Here is an 18,224-nt window from a genome sequence, read left to right as displayed (position 1 = left end):
GGGCTCGGCGGTCTCCGAGATGTCACGATGGCTGTGGCCATGGTCGAACTGTGTGAAAGAGCGCGTCTGCCGCTACTTGCTGCACCACTACTTGGGTCACTTCTTCCAGGAGCACCTCAGCCTGGACCAGCTCAGCCTCGATTTGTACAAGGGCAGCGTTGCCCTGCGGGATATCCACCTGGAGATCTGGGTGAGGAGCCAGGCCCGAGCCCGGGGGGGCGGTGGGGGGCCTCGGGCTGCGGCGACACGAGGCTCCCGGCGAAGGGGTCGGGCCGAGGGACCAGGTACCGGGAGTGTTGAGGTCGTGGAAGTCCGGCCCTTTTCAGGCGTCAGAGGGACCCGGCTGGTCGCCTCCAGAGCGGGAAGGGGTTCCTTGCGGCCACTTCTCAGGAGGAGAGACTGAGGCTGGGGGGAGGGTTGTCACTTGGCGGAGAGACGCCGGAGTCAGCACATAGAGTCTGGGCCTGATTGGAGGAGTTTGGTGCCGAGGGACGAAGGAGAGGGTGAGGTGGGAGCAGAGCGGAGGACGAGGGATGCCGGTAGGGCCAGGCCAGGGTAGGGGCAGAGTTGCAGCCATGCAGCTGGACAGAGGAGACTGCCAGGGGTGCGCAGCCCGCCGAGGACACCTGTGGGGAAGGTACCCTGACCTCCTGACCCTACAATCCCGGGCCCAGTGGGTTGGGTTCGCCTCCGGATGTGGATGTCAACAACCGCGTCAGCGCCCGTGTTGATCAACACCTCGTGTGACTGCTGCCGCGCTGCCTACTTCCTGCTTTGGGGAGAGTGGGAGGGTCAAGTTTGGGGAGGGGATTGTCGATTAGCCTCCCCACCTGGAGGGAAGCCCCAAAGGGCAGGGCGGAGAGGTCTGGCCCCAGGCAGGAAGCCGGCAGGGGAGATGCTGGGAGCTAGAGAGAGGTAAGGTCTGGGTCTGACCTGAGTCTGGGGGCGGTGACTCAGCTCAGCTGACCTGGAAAGTTGCAAAGGAGCCACCAATCAGAGGCACCAGCCCAGGCCTGGCACTGGATGGGCATGGGGGCACGGGCTGCTCAGTTTTCTGGCTGGGCACAGTGCAATCTGGGCAGGGAGCGCTGGGCTCTAGAGGTAGGCAGGTCTTCCTGGGCGCATGTGGAGTAAGTGAGGTCCCCTGAACCTAGAGTTGGGGGGGGGGGCCCCCAGTAGCCGCTTGCCTGTGAGTCCCAGTGCAGGAAGCCTTTTCGATCAATAAGCTGCCTCTTCCTGCTTCCAGTCCCAGGAAACACTCCTTCCCCACCCAGCCCTGTCAGATTGAATTGGTTCCTACCTAGTTTCGCCCTGGGGGGATGCAGGTGCTTGTTCAATAGCAGCCCCTCCTCCCAGCTGCTCTGCCTGCAGCCCTACCTTGAAGACCCCAGCAGAAGCCTGGGGACCCTGAGATGGGATGAGGAGAAAGGTCAGGGTCCCAGGGACACTATTCCCCCATCGGTGGGAATAGGGGGTTCACCTGTGCCTTAGAGAGAGGTACCGCTACACCACGTGTTTGGAGTTGGGGGGCATCCCCTCAGCTCACGTCAGGCCCATGCTTGTGTCTGCTTGACCAGAGTTCGTGGGGTGCCACTGCACCTCCTGCCAGGCCTTTACTATGAATGTGTTGCTCCCAAGCCTGGAACACGCCATCTTCTAGCCCCTCCTCCTGGCTTTCTCCTCTTCATCCTTCAGCTCCCCCTCCTCTGGCTTAAAATATTGGGCACATTAGGTGATGCAGTGATTGGGCCACAAGGAGGGATCAGCGTGAGCAGAGGTGGGCCTTGTGGGGAGCATGTGGAGATCTGGGAGCGCGGGGCTGCTCTCCAAGGTAGAGCAGACAGGCAAGGGAGACAGCGGCCGGGAGACGCCCGGTGTGGGTTTTCCTGAGCCAGCTTTGCCCCCCCGGGGTTTTGCAGTCTGTGAACGAGGTGCTGGAGTCCATGGAATCGCCGCTGGAGCTGGTGGAAGGCTTTGTGGGCTCCATCGAAGTAGCCGTGCCCTGGGCCGCGCTGCTCACAGACCACTGCACCATTCTTGTGTCAGGCCTCCAGCTCACCCTGCAGCCCCGCCATGGCCCAGGTGAGGGCAGGGTAAGGCTGGGCAGGAGTGGGAGACCCAGTGGTGGGAGTGGGCCTGGGCACTCCAGCTGACCGGGCCTCCTCGCAGGACCAGGGCCTGCTGACTCGCAGAGCTGGGCCTCATGTATGACCACGAGCCTGCAGCTGGCTCAGGAGTGCCTGCGGGATGGGCTGCCTGAGCCCTCCGAGCCGCCACAACCCCTGGAGGGCCTGGAGATGTTCGCCCAGACCATCGAGACTGGTAGGCAGGCCCCGCCAGGCCACCGCGCGACTCCATGGGAGAGCTCTGCCTGCCCTTTTCAGTTCTGCCTGCCCTGAGACCCCCCTTCTCACCCCTCAGTGCTGCGAAGGATCAAGGTGACCTTCCTGGACACTGTCGTGAGGGTGGAGCACTCACCGGGCGACGGGGAGCATGGTGTGGCAGTGGAAGTCCATGTGCAGAGGTAGGGGTAGGCCTGGCCGGTGGCTGGCATGAGGAAGAGGGAGCGTGAGGGCTATCAAACGGCCTTGGCCCTGACCCCACCCCCAGCCTAGGCTCCTGGGAAGTGGCAGAGCAAATATGGGTGGGCCTGGGCAGTGGCCACAACAAGGGGGAGGTGGGCGGAGTGAGTCCAGGTGGTGAAGGTGCAGAGTGGCAGGGGTGAGAGGGTGCCAGGGATCAGGTTACATGCTGAGGTTTGGGGAGCAAGGACTGGCCGGGGAGGTGCAGGATGGTGTGGCTGTGGTGAGGCAGCTCCGTGACCCCAGACCCCTAGAACAGAATGCTGTGCAGGCAGAGGGGCTCCGCACCGGGGGACGGGGGGGTGTGCAGGGAAAAGGCTGACCCTACGCTCCCCAGACTAGAATACTGTGACGAGGCAGTGCGAGACCCAAGCCAGGCGCCCCCAGTGGATGTTCACCAGCCTCCTGCTTTCCTGCACAAGCTGCTGCAGCTGGCGGGAGTCTGCCTGCGCTTCGAGGAGCTTCCCCGACAGGTGGGCCAACTCTGATCCCACAGTCTCTGCCTCCTTCTAATCCCTGCCCTCGGTGCCCTTGACCCCTCTGCCCCTCCATCCCTTCTGACCACTCTGATGTCATCTTCTTGACCCCTCTGCCCCTCCATCCCTTCTGACCACTCTGTTGTCATCTTCTTGACCCCTCCCCTCTTACATCCTCTTGCCTCCCAGGAAGGATCCCCAGATCCCCCCTTGCAGGTCGGCAGCTGCTCAGGGTACGTGGAGCTGACAGTGAAATTGAAGCAGAACGAGGCTTTCCCAGGCCCCAAGGTGAGTGTTTGGGCCCTTGGGGAGGAGGGAGCGTGCTCCTCCCAGAATGCTCAGCAGTTTTTATCCTCCCTGTGACAAGGTGGGGGTCGCTGAATGGGGGAAGTTACTGCCTTCTTGGCAACTGGAGAAACTGAGGCTCAGAGAGGTCAAGGGTCACAGCCAGTTGGTGAGAGAGCTTAGCCGGGCAACTGGCTTCCTACCTCCTCAGGATGAGCGCAGCTAGTAGTGGTTCTCAGGGGGGTTGGTGGGCAGGTGTGGCTCCATGGTTGCTCCCTCTGCCCCCAGCTGGAGGTGGCCGGGCAGGTGGGCTTCTTGCACCTGCTCCTGACCCCGCGGCAGCTCCAGCAGCTCCAGGAACTACTCAGTGCCATGAGCCTTGCAGGTGAGGCCGCTGGGCAGTCCTGGGGATGGGATGGTTGGAGAAGTGCCAGCCAGGCTGGACTGACACCAGGAAGTGTCCTCCCTTATAGACTCCAAGTCCCTGGTCGACAAGCTGAACAAGAGCCGCCCGTTAGGTGCTGAAGACCTGTGGCTAATTGAACAGGACCTGAACCAGCAGCTGCAGGCAGGGGTGGTGGCTGAGCCCCTCAGCCCAGACCCCCTAACCAACCCCCTTGTCAACCTGGACAGCAATGGTGGGTGTGGGGCCTGACCCGGCAGTTGGTGGAGTAGCTAGTGTGGGTGCAGGAGTCGGTGCCAAGCGCACTGTCCCTGACCCCTTGCCTGGCCCGCAGACCTCTTCTTCTCCATGGCGGGCCTCACGAGCAGTGTGGCCTCGGCCCTCTCTGAGCGCTCCCTCTCCGACGTGGACCTGGGCTCCTCTGTGCACAGTTACATGACCCCTCGCCGGCTCTCATTCCAGGGCAACCCAACTGGTGAGTGCTCCAGGGGCAGGAGGAACTGGAAGAGGCCTTGGTGCTGGTGTGGTCTCCCGCGCGCCCAGGAGGCCTCTGGTGGTGCAGTGACAAAGCCTGGGTTGTAGAGTCAGTGGTCGTGGGTGGGCACTTCAGCTCTCCCAGACTGGGTTTTCCCTTCCGTGAGACGGGGGTGGTGAGAGCTGCCTGGCCGGACTGTGTGTTTCGGCCGATGTTTATTGAGAGCCTGTGTGTGTCAGGTACTGGGCTGAGTGCTCCCAGTTGCCTCCAGTCCTCCCCGTTCCCTAGAGAGGGTAGATTGAGCCTGGGCTCAGTTCCTGGCATAACGAAGCTTCGTATCTCCCCTGCCTGGCAAGCGTCCTACCAGAGCCACATTCCAGCTGGGCCCATGAGCTCTGGGGAGCCCGCCCCTGGTGAAGCCTCTGTCCCCTCAGGCAAGACGGCCCTCACGTCCCGTCCGGACACCATGCGCCCTGACTCACTACTGAAGATGACCTTGGCGGGCATGACCCTGACCTTGCTTGAGACACCCGCCCCGTCTTCCGGACCACCTGACCTCACCACCCATTTTTTTGCCGAGTTTGATGCTGCCAAGGATGGGCCTTTCAGCTCCCGTGACTTCCACCGTCTCCGACCGCGCTTCCAGAGGGCCTGTCCCTGTAGCCATGTCCGGTACAAGCCCAAGGCAGGGGCCTGAGGAGAGACTCCCTGAGCCCTGCAGTGCCCCCCTCTGACACCCAGCTTCTTCCCGGCAGGCTGACGGGGACGGCTGTGCAGCTGTCCTGGGAGCTGCAGACGGGCCGGGGCCGCCGGACCACCAGCACGGACGTGCACTTCGGGCAGCTCGAAGTGCTGGAGTGTCTGTGGCCCAGGGGCACTTCAGAGCCCGAGTACACGGAGGTGAGGGCCAAAGGCAGGTGTGTGCGGTCAGGGCCTGGAGGTCGAGGTGGACGCCAGGGCTTGGCCTCAGCCTCTTGCCTCCCATGTCCCATCCCAGATCCTGAGCTTCCCCAGCAGGCAGGACACCCAGGCCTCGGCTCAGCCCTGTGCCCACCTGCGCCTCACACAGACCCTGCGCCGTCTGCCCAAGGTAACCCACCTGCTCCAGGCCTAAAGGCCCTTGACTGTTTCCTGTGGTGCCTTGACCACACCCCCAGCCCCAGCCTCCCCGGTACCTCCTTCCCTCTCCCCTTTCTCCTGTGCTCCGAGCAGAGCATGCCTCCCCATCCAGGGGCCCTTGAATCCATCTGGACCTGTACATGCTGTTTTCTTAGCCTGGTTGCCCCTCCCCTGGCTCATCGTGGCGATGCCCTGCTGGCCTCTGGGGCGGCGAATGTTGGGTGGCTTTTATTAAGCAAGCATGATCGTCCACCTCCGGCAGGTGGTGGTGGTCTCCAGGGTCCCCAGCCCCAGCTCTTCTCACAGCTGGGAGGGCTCTGTGTTCTGTTTTTGCTCAAGGGGACCCCTTCCCATCCTGCCCTCACCCACCCCACAGCCCTTGCTGACCTGAATACCCTCAACTTCAGAGCCGATCCCGGCACACAGCTGCCTGCCATTGCCACTCAGAACTGGCCCTGGCCCTGGCCGACTTCCAGGCAGACCTGGAGCTGGGGACCCTGGACCGGCTCGCTGCTCTGCTGCACTTGGCCACCAGTACCTCCCCCGAGCCACCTGCCGGCCTGCTGGTAAGATGCCCAGCTAAGGCTGGGAGTGGGGCACAGTCCCCCGGCTCGCCATCACCGTGCTGGGGGCCGCGGCGGCAGCATGACCCCCACATCCTCTCACAGATGGAGTCCCCGCCAGCTGCCAAGCAGGAGACAGTGGTGCAGCTGTCGGCACCCCGGGCCACACTTCGGCTGCACTTCCCCATTGCCGACCTGCGGCCCGAGCGGGATCCCTGGGCAGGCCAGGCTGTGCGGGCTGAGCTGCTGCGGCTGGAGCTGAGTGAGCCCCAGTTCCGGTCGGAGTTGAGCAGTGGGCCTGGCCCCCCAGCCCCCACCCGCCTGGAACTTACCTGCTCCGACCTCCACGGTGAGAGCCCCTGGGAAACAGCGTGTGGGGCAGTGGCTCAGGCCCTGGGAGAGAGGGGCTTAGGGCTAAAGAGGCTGGATCATGGGAGCAGACCTGGGCCCGGCCTCACCAGCTCTGGGCACTGGTATTGCCTGTCGGGCCTGCTCTGGGCAGCAGACAGAGTGGACCCGTTTTCCTTGTCCTGCTGCAGACCGGCACAGGTGGGCATGAGACAGGCACAGGTCTGTGAACAGTGAAGGACAGGCACCTCTGGCTCCACCTGGCATTGGGGAAGGAATGGGGAAAGGCAGAGTGACTCCCTATCTTTCCCCTTTCCCCTCAGGCACCTACGAAGATGGAGAGAAGCCACCTGTCCCCTGCCTGCGAGTCTCCAAGGCCCTAGATCCCAAGGGCTCTGGTCACACGTACTTTCTGCCCCAGTAAGTGGGGCTTTGCAACTGAGGGTGGCGGGAGGCCACTTGGAATCAGGGGCCAGGGGTGCCCTGCAGACCAGTGACAGGCCTGTGCCCCGGCAGGGTAGTGTTGACCCTGAACCCCCAGGTCAACGTGCACAGTGGGCGGGAGGCCACTTGGAATCAGGGGCCAGGGGTGCCCTGCAGACCAGTGACAGGCCTGTGCCCGGCAGGGTAGTGTTGACCCTGAACCCCCAGGTCAACAGTGCACAGTGGGAAGTGGCCCCAGAGAAGGAGGAGGAGCTGGAGCTGTCTGTTGAGAGTCCGTGTGAGCTGCAGGAGCCCGAGCCCTCGCCCTTCTCCTCCAAGAGGACCATGTACGAGACGGAGGAGGTGAGGCCTGGGACCCTGCATCTTGTGAAAGCCACGAGGTGGCTTTGGGCCGGGGGCAAGGACTACTTTGGGGCACCAGGTGACGTGACCCAGCACCGGCGAGAACTTCGTCTCTGCCATCATCTCGTGTCGATGGGGAGTCGGGAGCACGCCAGCTCGGGGGCCTGGAAGTGAGGGCAGAGTCGGGAGATCGGGACCCCATACCTTATTGGCCGTGTGCTTTAGGCCTGGGGTCCTCTCCTCTGAAGGTGCTGAGGGGTACGTCTGGGTTTGAATCCAGGCTCTGCTGCTCAGTGGCCCTGTCATCTCAGCTTATTGCCTAACCTCTTGGAGGACATGGGTGCTGGGCAGGACCAGTTTCCTCATCTAGAAAGTGGGCACAGTGGCCTCTCGCAGGCCTGTCCTGAGAATAAAGGAATTAACATACGTGAAGCCTCAGAGCAGGATTGGCATGAGGCCAGCACTTCACATGAAACGGCTGTCACCCTAGCAGAGGGGCTCATGTGAATGAGTCAATGAGAATGAAGGGACGATCCTGGCCAGTGGGGCTCGGTTGGAGCGTCTTCCTGTACACGGAAAGGTTGCAGGTTTGATTCCCAGTCGGGGCACATACCTAGGTTGCTGGTTCAATATCCCAGTCAGGGCACATAGGGTAGGCACCCGATTGATGTTTTTCTCTCCCTCTCCCCACCTCCCTCATCCTCTCTTTAAAATCAAACACATCCTCCTCTGAGGATTAGATTTAAAAATGTTTGAAAAGAAAGAATGAATGATAGGAGGTGAGGATGCGTCGCTCAGAGGCCTTTCCCGCTCCCCCACGTAGATGGTGATTCCTGGAGACCCTGAAGAAATGAGGGCCTTCCAGAGCCGGGCGCTGGCCCTGTCCCGCTGCAGCCTGGAAGTGGTCCTGCCCAGCGCCCACGTCTTCCTGCCCAGCAAGGAGGTCTATGAGAGCCTCTACAACAGGTGGCGATGCGGACGGGGTGCGGGGGGGAAGGGGGGGGTGACAGGGAGCCGGGCTGGGCCTCCCTGACAGCCACCATCCGTCTGCCTGTCTCAGGATTAACAATGACCTGCTCATGTGGGAGCCCGCAGACCTGCTTCCCACCCCTGCCTCCGCCCCTGCCACTCACCCTCCTGGCTTCCCAGGCCCCTCGGGCTTCTGGCATGACAACTTCAAGATGTGCAAGTCTGCCTTCAAGCTGGGTAGGAGGGACATCCGGTGGGGTCCTGGGCCCCCAAAGCTGGGCAGGGCTGGGCGGCCCTTCCAGGGCTCCTTCCCACTCGGCTCCTTGATCTCACCCCAGACTCAGACTCGGATGAAGAGGATGCCCACTTCTTCTCAGTGGGGGCATCAGGCACGCCGCAGGCCGCCCCCCGGCCCCCGAGCCCTCACTCCCAGAGTTCCTTCTCTACGCTGGTGACGGTGCTGAAGGGCCGCATCACAGCCCTCTGTGAGACCAAGGTGAGGGCAGCCCTGGGCAGGCGAGCCCCTGGCTTCAGAGCTCCTGCTGGCAGGAGACCAAGACCTGTGTGAGCAGCGCTGAGCTGGGAATGTGGGAATCGGGCCCAAGTGGGGGCTGGTGGGGCCTGTCCAGCCAGAAGCACTCACCTGACCGCCCCCTCCCCCCACCATCGTACCCTGTCAGCTGCTTACTAGCACCTCCTGTGTGTAAGGCATCGTGCTAAGGGGTCCGAATGCACCACATGCTGCTGGAGGCAGGCTGGTCAGGGTGATGCTTCCCCTCTGGCAAACGAGACAAGTGCTGCCCTGGGCCTCCAGCGGAGTCTGGGTAGATGCTGAGCTGATCCTGGTTAGGCCAGGGCTCCGGGAGGCCCCTCACACCTGAGCGGGTGGGAACTGCTCTGTGCAGCTGCTGAGGCCAAGCCACATGCTCTGCCTGCAGGACGAAGGCGGGAGGCCGCTGGAGGCTGTGCACGGGGAGCTGGTGCTGGACGTGGAGCAAGGCACCCTCTTCAGCGTCTCCCAGTACCGCGGCCAGCCGGGGCTCGGCTACTTCAGCCTGGAGGCTGACAAGGCAACACTCTACCACCGAGGTGTGCGGCTGTGGGCCAGTCGTCAGGGCGTCTGTAGGGCCCATGGGCAGGGGCGGGGGCTTGCAGGAGGATGTGGTCCCTGGGTGGAGTGGGCGGTCAGCTCGCTTGGCAGGGGGCTCACCAGATGCCTCCCCAGCAACCGTGGATGACTACCTGCTGCCCATCCACCTGGAGCTGCCCAGCTTTACTCCTCCGGCCCAGCTGGTCCCCACCATCTATCCGTCAGAGGAAGGGGTGACCAAGTGGGGAGCCTCAGGCCGAAAGGGCCAGGCCCAGGCCCCCCACATGCTGTCCGCCGCTGTGCGCATCCACCTGGACCCCCAGAAGAACGTCAAGGTACAGCCACACCTGCTTCTGCCTACCCATTGTCCGGGGCAGCTGCCTGCCTGGGGCATGGAGGGCTGGCTTCCCTGCTTGCTGACTGTGTCCCACCCCCAGGAGTTCCTGGTGACACTGCGGCTGTCCAGAGCTACCCTACGCCACTACATAACCCTGCCAGAACAGAGCTGGCACTCCCAGGTGAGCAAGCGTGGCATGGGCAGACAGGTCTCTAGGCTGGGAGGAGGTGGTGCCATGGGCATGGGGCTGGGCCGTACTGGGTGGGGGGTTAGAGGAGGGAAGAGGCCCCCCTATCTTCACCACCTCTCCCACCTCGGTCCCCAAAGCTGTTGGAGTTCTTAGATGTGCTGGATGACCCCGTGCTGGGCTACCTGCCCCCGACGGTCATCACCGTCCTCCACACACACCTGTTCTCCTGCGCCATGGACTACAGGTACCCAGGCTGGGCGGGCTGGGTGCCAGGGCGGGGCAGGCTCTCGCGTGTGTGTAAGGAGCCTGCCCCAGCTACACTGTCTCCCCCAGGCCCCTCTACCTCCCTGTGCGTGTCCTTGTCACCGCCGAGACCTTCACCCTCTCCAGTAATATCATCATGGACACCTCCACTTTCCTGCTCAGGTACACAGCCCCTCCCTCCCAGGCTGGGCTGCAGCTGCCTCTCCCCCAGGGTGCTGTCTACCTGCTGTGTGTCCTCAGCCACGCTCTGAGCCTCTGTACATTCGGGTCATGATCCTTCCCTCACAATTGGTCCCGCCTTCCTGGATCTGCTGACCCCACTGCTGGGGGCTGTCCTGGGGTAAGGATATGACAGGTGGAACACTAGGCCTCTGTAGTGCAACTCAAACAGTCAGAACTTGCAGTCCAAATGCCGGCAAATCACAGCCTGTCCGTGAACATGGCCCGTCCAACCTTTAAAGTTGCTCAAACGATAACATTGAGAATACAGGGAAATGCCATGGCACAGTGTTTACTGAGAACAGTAAGACATAAACCGACATGTAGCCCTGGCTGGTTTGGCTCAGCGGATAGAGTCAGCCTGCGGACTGAGGATTCCCAGATTCCATCCTGGTCAAGGGCACAGACCTTGGTTGCCGTCTCCTCCCCAGCTGGGCCCTGGTCAGCGTGTGCAGGAGGCAACCAATTGATGTGTTTCTCTCACATGGATATTTCTCTCTGTCTTTCCCTCTCTCTTCCACTCTCTCTAAAAATCAAGGAAAAAAAATATCTGTGCTTCTCTGTGTGGCTTCATAGAAAACACTGGAAGGAGATGTGTGTCAGAATTTGGGATTGGGAATTATGATTAGGAATTAGGGATTGTGTCTTTTTTATTGCTATACTCTAAACTGTTTTATAGGAGCTATGTTATGTTGCCACTAAAATAAGGACTTGCATAAAATAAAATAAATTTAAAAAAAACTAGATTATATTAGAGGAATGGAGGCATGAGAGATCCCCTTGGTCTCTCCCCTTAAAAAATAAAATAAAATAAGGACTTGTTTTAAAAGAACAATGACTGTAGGAGGGAAAACAGGACCCTTCATTCCCAGGGTTGCTGTGAGGCCCAGATGAGGCGGAGGAGCTAGAAGTGCTTGGGGAACAATAAGTTTGGGCCTGGGACGCGGGAGACCAGGCCCATTCTCCCCATAGTGCAGGTAACACCACGGCCAGAGGGCCCAGCGCTAGCGTCTTGTGGGCTTGGGACCCGCTGAGGACGTCCATCTGCCTGTCTCTGGGCACCTGGCCCCTTCTCAGCCCTGTTCCCCACCAGGTTCATCCTCGACGACTCAGCCTTGTACCTGTCCGACAAGTGTGAGGTGGAGACCCTGGATCTGCGGCGAGGTGGGCAGGCCCGGGCCCCCAGCCACACACACAGCCGCCAATGTCCTCCCCCCCGATGGCCGTTCTCAGCGCCCACACGCCCACACGCACAAGCCCCGATTCTCCCCTCTGGTGGTGGGTCGGGCTGTGTGGAGGAGCCAATAGGAATGTCTCCTCTCCTCTGCTTCAGATTATGTCTGTGTCTTGGATGTTGACCTCCTGGAGCTCGTGATCAAAACCTGGAAGGGGAGCACCGAGGGCAAACTGGTGAGCGCGCCCTTTCCCAGAGTCCCTGGCGCCAGCGCAGGGCAGGGGATCACCCTCTGCTTCTGCTCGGGGGGCCTGGGCTCAGGTCATGGTCACTGCTGGCCCTTCCCAAGCTGGGCTGTGGGGATTGCTCTCCTGGGAAGGGCCGGCCCATCCTGGGTGTCCTTCAGTGTGAGTCCCGCCACTAGAGGGCAGCTGCTGGCAGGGCAATGGGAGTTGGGCAGCTTCCTCGCCTGTAGAATGGAGGTGGCCGGCCTTGCCTGCCTGGCCGGGGCCCAGGGCAAAGGAGACGGGCTCATGTAGCCTTTCACTCGGGGGATTGCATCCGCTTCCTTGGGCAGCCCAGAGCCAAGCCCCTTCCGTTCTCTGGGCTCAGTGTGCTCATCCATTCAGCGGGTGGCGGGCAGGCTGAGCACCCCAGGGAGGCCTAGCCTGTCCTACCTGTGTGTGGAGAGGACAGAGCCGGGCTGATGGCACCCCTGCCCCATCCCCACAGAGCCAGCCGCTGTTCGAGCTGCGTTGCTCCAACAACGTGGTGCACATGCACACCTGTGCCGACTCCTGCGCCCTGCTGGTCAACCTGCTGCAGTACGTAACGAGCGCGGGCGACCTGCACCCCCCACCCCGGCCCCCCCGCCCCACTGAGATCGCCGGCCAGAAGGTACAGGTGAGGCCTGGCCACACAGGCCACCAGAGCTCTGCCTGGCCCCTCCCCTGCCGTAGTCCCCCAGGGACCTGGCATTGGGGGGAGCCCTGGGGCCTGCTCTCCCTCCTGGCACTCATTCACCCCTCCTCCCCTGCCTGGCCCAGCTCTCCGAGAGCCCCGCCTCCCTGCCCTCATGCCCCCCAGTGGAGACGGCCCTCATCAACCAGCGGGACCTGACTGACGCCCTCCTGGACACCGAGCGCAGCCTGCGGGAGCTGGCCCAGTCTTCAGGTGGGCCGGGGCGTCTGGGGGGCACCGGACACAATCAGCACCGTGTCAGGCACCCCCCAAACCAGCATCCCTCTCCTACAGGTGGCACGCTCCCTCAGGCCTCGCCCGTGTCGGTCTACCTATTCCCAGGTGAACGGAGTGGGGCCCAACCGCCCTTACCCCCTGTGGGGGTCCTTGCTGGAAGTTTGGGGTCCTGCTCAGAGGCAGAGGAAGGTGAAAAGGAAAACGAGGGGGATGGAGACACCCTGGACAGTGACGAGTTCTGCATCCTTGATGCTCCTGGCCTGGGCATCCCGGTACGCGGTGGGCAAGCTGGGCAGGGGCAGGACGTGGGAGAGGGTGGTCAGCTCCAGGCCCTTCTAGAGATGGAGCTGTGGGAGAGGCAGGAGGCTGGGAGGGTCTTCCTGGGGAGGCAGCCCTGAGCCTGGGCTTTGCAGGAGCTGGTGGGTTTCCAGAGGAGGAGAGGCATGCGTCCTGGGCAGGGGACTGGGACATCAGAGTCGGGGGAGAGGGCAGGTGGTTAGCGGGAGGGCAAGGAGGACCATTTGGCTGCAAGGGTGCTGACCTCCGGGCCCCCAAGTACCAGTGGGAATGCCACATGCAAGCAAGACCGAGGTCCAGGGAGACAAGGCTGGCAGGTGCAAGGGACACTCAGCTCCATCCTAGACGGAGTATTCAGATACAGGCTGTGGGGACAGTGACCCTGAGGGTCAGCTTCTGTCGGAAACGGGGAGGGAGAGGTGAAGAGGGAGGAACGGTGGGGGTGGCCTGGCCTGGGGAAGGCATCTGTGCCACACCTGTTCCCCCTCCCTGCAGCCCCTGGATGGGGAGCCCGTGGTAACGCAGCTGCATCCAGGCCCCATCACTGTGCAGGACGGGCACTTCTCACGGCCGCTGGGCAGCACCGACCTGCTGCGAGCGCCTGCCCACTTCCCAGTGCCCAGCACCCGTGTGGTGCTGCGTGAGGTCTCCCTTGTCTGGCATCTCTATGGGGGTCGAGACTTTGGCCCCCACCCCAGTCACAGGTAAGAAGGAGAGAGAGCAGGTGGCAGCTGTGACAATGGGGTTCACCCCCCAGGAGAGGGGGCCTGGGCGGGGCTCCAGCCCTGACCTTCAGCAGCTGGTAATCCTGAACCGTCCTCACCTTCCTGGCCTCGTTCTTCCTCTTTCCTTACCCAGCCACCTCCCAGGAGAGGGTCTCCCACACAGGCTGCAGGCCTGCTCAGAGAGGAGGGGTGAGGAAAGGATGTTCCCCTGTGTCAGCTTGTCCCCTGTCCCTCTTCCCAGGGCAAGAGTTGGCCTCACAGGCCCCAGGGGCTCCCCTTCTCGCTGCTCTGGCCCCAACCGGCCCCAGAACTCCTGGCGCGTGCAGGGGGGCAGCGGGAGGCAGCACCAGGTCTTCATGGAGATTCAGCTCAGCAAGGTGAGCGGGGGCTGGGTGGGGGGCGGCAGCGGCCATCCCGTCCCTGCTACTCAGCCAGGGCTCCATGGCAACTACTTGGTGGAGGGGATTTTACAGATGTTTTGAGGATGCAAAGCTGATGTCCCTGGTGATGGAGAGGTTGGAGAGCGAGGGCTGGACCAGGGTTTATGCTTAGGGTGACGAGGCAGGTGGGAAGGCTGTGGGAATAGAGACGGATAGATTCGGGGAGGAGGTCAAGAGGTCACTTTGACCGTGTGGGTTTGAAACACCTGTGGGATGGCCACATAAAGATGTCCTGGCGGCAGCCGCGTGAGTCTGAGATGGAGCTGTGTGCAGGGAGGTGGCTGGGAGAGGAGGGGCCCGGGGTGAACCCCTCTGTCCGTGTCCGGGCCCTGCCGACCTGGCTCCGGCCTCCATCCTCCCACAGGTCAGTTTCCAGCATGAGGTGTACCCAGTGGAGCCGGCCCCAGGCCCCGTGGCCCCAGGCAAGGAGCTGGAGGAGCAGCCGCTGTCCCGGCAGGTGTTCATCGTGCAGGAGCTGGAGATCCGGGACCGGCTCCCCTCCTCGAAGATCAACAAGTTCCTGTACCTGTACACCAGCGAGCGGATGCCGCGGCGCACCCACTCCAACATGGTACTGTGGGCAGCGCCGCGCGCTGGCAGGGATGGGCCACCTGTTCCCGTGGGAGTCACATGCGCACACACCTACCTGGGTTGTTGGGAGCGTGGGGGCGTGGTGCGGCTCGGGCCAGCTCAGCTGAAGGAATAGCCTGGGGGGTCACCCTCTGTCCCCAGCTCACCATCAAAGCGCTGCACGTGGTCCCCATGACCAACCCCAGTGCACCCGAGTGTTGTCTCCGGGTCTCGCTGATGCCCCTGCGGCTCAATGTGGACCAGGTGAGTGGCTGGGGGGGGCAGGCTGACGTGAGCCCCCTGCTGCCAAGTCCCTGAGCCCAACCTGTGCCCCACACTCTGGCCCCACAGGACGCTCTGCTCTTCCTCAAGGACTACTTTACCAGCCTGGCGGCCGGCATCAACCCCATGGTCCCGGCAGAGACCTCGGCCGAGGGTGAGAGGCCGGACCTGGTAGGGGAGGGTCCTGGTCTCCTGCTTCCGTGCCTCCCTGGGCCCACCCCTGGTCTGTCTCGTCTGCAGCGCACCCTGAGACCCGAGCCCAGGGGAGCAGCCCCCAGGAAGGGCAGCCCGAGGGCGTGGAGACCAGCGACACCCAGGAGGCCGCAGGTGGTGGCCAAGGCGCTTCCTCCGAGCAGCAGCCCATCTACTTCCGGTGAGGCCTGGGCTGGGCCTGGGCGGGCTGCACCAGGCCAGGTCAGCGACTAAAGGGCCCTTGCTCCTTATCCCCAGGGAGTTTCGATTCACATCTGAGGTGCCCATCTGGCTGGATTACCAGGGCAAGCACATCAGCATGGACCAGGTGGTAAGTGGGGCCGTCAGGCGCCATGGCTGAGGGGGTCCCCGTTCTGCTCAGGTGTGGCCTGTTCTTTGGGGCCCAGGAGGCCAGGGCTTGCATCCAGGCACCATCAGCCACTGAGTCGGCCTCCTGTGGGCTGGGCAGGTCCCTGTGCCCCATCGTGTAAACCCGAACCCTTCTCCCTCCCCAGGGCACTTTCACTGGCCTCCTCGTCGGCCTGGCCCAGCTCAACTGCTCTGAGCTGAAGCTGAAGCGACTCTGTTGCCGGCACGGGTGAGCCCGCCTCGCGCTCTAGCACCCCAGCCTCTCTCCGGGGCCCTGATAGTCCCTTTGCTCTGTCCCTGACTGGCCGTGTGGCCTTGGCCAAGAGATCAACCTTCTGGGGCCTCAGTTTCTCCTCTGTAAAATGGGTGCAGTAGCCCCCCACCCCCGACACAGGGCTGGGTGGGAACATGGGAAGTTGAGGTGCCTCAGGTCTTCCTAGCCCTGTGACCCCTCAGTGTCTGGCTCTGCCCCACCTTGCCCTCCTCCTCTCCCTTCCCAGGCTCCTGGGTGTGGACAAGGTGCTGGGCTACGCTCTCAACGAGTGGCTGCAGGACATCCGCAAGAACCAGCTGCCCGGCCTGCTGCGGGGAGTGGGCCCCATGCATTCAGTTGTCCAGCTCTGTAAGTGTCTGGCACTGGGGACTCTTGAGACGGCCCACACTCTTGGGCACCCTAGACGTTGCCATTGGTAGTATGTAGGGGAGGCCCTAGAGTAGGAAGGTGGGGGCATTGTAGCCTCGGGCACCCCTGATGACCCCTGTTCCCCAGTCCAAGGGTTCCGGGACCTGCTGTGGCTGCCCATCGAGCAGTACCGGAAGGACGGGCGCCTCATGCGGGGGCTGCAACGGGGGGCAGCTTCCTTTGGCTCGTCGACGGCTTCTGCTGCCCTGGAACTCAGCAACCGGCTGGTGCAGGCTATCCAGGTGAGCGGCGCCTGGCTGTGCAGGGCGGGAGGGTCTGCCGTGGTGGCCCATGTCGTCCCCAAAGCTCTGCTGGCGGTGGGTAGCCTGGGTGTATGTAACATTTTCCGAGGAACAGTCACAGAACGGGAGAGGCGAGTATCTGGCTGGGGCCCACAGCCGGGTCGCCCCAGCCAACTGCGGCCCCCATGCAGGAGGCTGAGTGCCCCCCGTGTTTGTGGCCCACTGGGTCTCTGCTTGTGGCCAAGTCTTGAAAGGAAGGGAAGGGGGCTTTTTGCAGACTGGAAAGTAAGACCAAGACGAGCCCTGACTCACGCCGGCCCTGCACCTTGCTAGGCCCTGGTGGGCCCCAGGGAGCTGTCCTGTGGGCAGTAGCTCCTGCAGTGGGCCCTGTGGGACGGGGGCTGGATGGGCAGGCATGGTGGGTGGTCATGGCAGGTGGGTGTGCAGAAGCTGGGGATCAGGGTGCTGCCTGTGCCCTGCAGCCCAGCCCATGAGGGCAGGGGCAGGGCTCTAGAGCGAAGGCTGGAGGCATAAGCCAGCATCTGAGGGCCACCCCAGAGCGTGAGCTGGAGTGTGGCACCGGCAGTCAAGGTTGGGTGGGAAGGAGCCGCCCCAAGGAGGCACGCAGGCCACCTGTCCTGGCGTAAAGCACGGGTGTGGAGGAGGGGCAGAGGGGGCCCCTGGACTAGGGTTTAGGGGTCCATCATGTTGCCCTGTGCACCTCTCCTCACTGGTGTCCCCTGTGCTCCCCAGGCCACAGCCGAGACGGTGTACGACATCCTGTCCCCGGCGGCCCCCATCACCCGCTCCCTGCAGGACAAGCGCTCAGTGCGGAGGCGCAAGGGCCAGCAACCAGCTGACCTCCGGGAGGGCGTGGCCAAGGCCTACGACACCGTTCGAGAGGTAAGGAGGCCCAGCCTGCTCCCCATCTTCCCACACCCACTGTCCACCCGACGGCACTGACCTCCCCCTCCACAGGGCCTCCTGGACACGGCTCAGACCTTCTGTGATGTGGCGACTCGGGGTCACGAGCAGAAGGGGCTGACGGGCGCTGTGGGCGGTGTGATCCGCCAGTTGCCCCCAACGGTGGTGAGGCCCCTCATCCTGGCCACGGAGGCCACGTCCAACCTTCTCGGGGGGATGCGCAACCAGATCCTCCCCGACGCACACAAGGACCACACTCAGAAGTGGCGGTCGGAGGCCCAGGACTGAGCACCAGGTGCCGGACTCCAGGGTGCTGCCCGCCCAGCAGGCCCAGCCAGCCAGTGGCACCTCGGCTCCCGCGCCTCCCGAGAGCGTGGACAGCCTGGCGGGCCGGGCCCTCAGGAAGGACCGGAAGGACCCTGCGCCTGGCCTGCCTGCTGCGTCGCTGTGAGAGGGGCTCCTGCCTGGGCCTCGGCCCTGTCTCTGCACTTTTCTCTGGGGAGAAGACACTGCCCCACCACCGGGACCCACATCACCACCTGGGCCCACACGGCTGCCTGGGCCCAGGACGGAGGCTTTTGGACCCTCGGACCCCGACCCCACTCAGCCAAGTGTCTTTCTGTGTCTCCCGGGACGTGGGGGGAAAGACGCCGTGTGGTTCAATGTATGATTTTTAATCGCCTGAGCGTGTGGGTCAGTGTCTGCATGACGTGGAATAAACTGCCCACCGCCAGCCCCTTGTTCTGTGTACCTGCACTGTCCCGGCCTCAGCCTTGGCCTTGGCTGGCACCCAGATTCCCACCTCTACACCCAGCACCTCCCCTGTCACCTCCAGGGTTCCCCACCCCACCCAGTGGATCAGAGTTGCTGCCCTGAGCTCCTCCTCACCACCCTCGCAGGGGCCTGCCACCCTGGCCCACCTCTCACGTGGCAGGAGCTGAGTGGAGGGGAGAGGCCCCGGGGCGGCCCTTGGAGGCCTCCTTGCCCAGAGTACTTCCTTGGCTCCATCCCTGCAAGAGCCCAG

General features: G+C 63.1%; 1 protein-coding gene across 4 annotated transcripts; it reads left to right on the top strand.

Moving 5' to 3' along the window:
* Positions 1 to 6: 6 nt before the first annotated feature.
* On the top strand, positions 7 to 17,933 carry ATG2A (autophagy related 2A). Of its 4 annotated transcripts, none has more exons than XM_014538014.1 (41): positions 7 to 190; positions 1,920 to 2,082; positions 2,170 to 2,322; positions 2,422 to 2,524; positions 2,920 to 3,055; positions 3,248 to 3,346; positions 3,632 to 3,728; positions 3,817 to 3,981; positions 4,081 to 4,221; positions 4,656 to 4,893; positions 4,977 to 5,121; positions 5,219 to 5,311; positions 5,748 to 5,906; positions 6,009 to 6,252; positions 6,575 to 6,671; positions 6,878 to 7,037; positions 7,861 to 8,003; positions 8,098 to 8,243; positions 8,345 to 8,502; positions 8,945 to 9,095; positions 9,232 to 9,431; positions 9,534 to 9,614; positions 9,761 to 9,867; positions 9,957 to 10,049; positions 11,200 to 11,270; positions 11,440 to 11,516; positions 12,013 to 12,177; positions 12,327 to 12,453; positions 12,535 to 12,749; positions 13,270 to 13,478; positions 13,741 to 13,876; positions 14,304 to 14,510; positions 14,672 to 14,773; positions 14,861 to 14,945; positions 15,032 to 15,164; positions 15,242 to 15,314; positions 15,499 to 15,581; positions 15,853 to 15,974; positions 16,122 to 16,276; positions 17,030 to 17,179; positions 17,255 to 17,933. In XM_014538014.1, the coding sequence occupies exons 1-41, from the start codon at positions 20 to 22 to the stop codon at positions 17,486 to 17,488; spliced, it is 5,787 nt and encodes a 1,928-aa protein (XP_014393500.1). In that variant the 5' UTR covers positions 7 to 19; the 3' UTR covers positions 17,489 to 17,933. The 4 variants fall into 4 exon arrangements, with proteins under 4 accessions (XP_014393500.1, XP_014393501.1, XP_014393499.1 ...); XM_014538015.1 differs by having other exon boundaries at positions 12,013 to 12,183; positions 12,583 to 12,749; XM_014538013.1 differs by having other exon boundaries at positions 12,013 to 12,183.
* The last annotated feature ends 291 nt before the right edge of the window (positions 17,934 to 18,224 follow it).

This window comes from Myotis brandtii, unplaced genomic scaffold (assembly GCF_000412655.1).
Source record: "Myotis brandtii unplaced genomic scaffold, ASM41265v1 scaffold187, whole genome shotgun sequence".
Lineage (NCBI taxonomy): Eukaryota > Metazoa > Chordata > Mammalia > Chiroptera > Vespertilionidae > Myotis > Myotis brandtii.
Note: the sequence above shows the minus strand (reverse complement) of the source record. Positions and strands in the feature narration are given on the sequence as shown.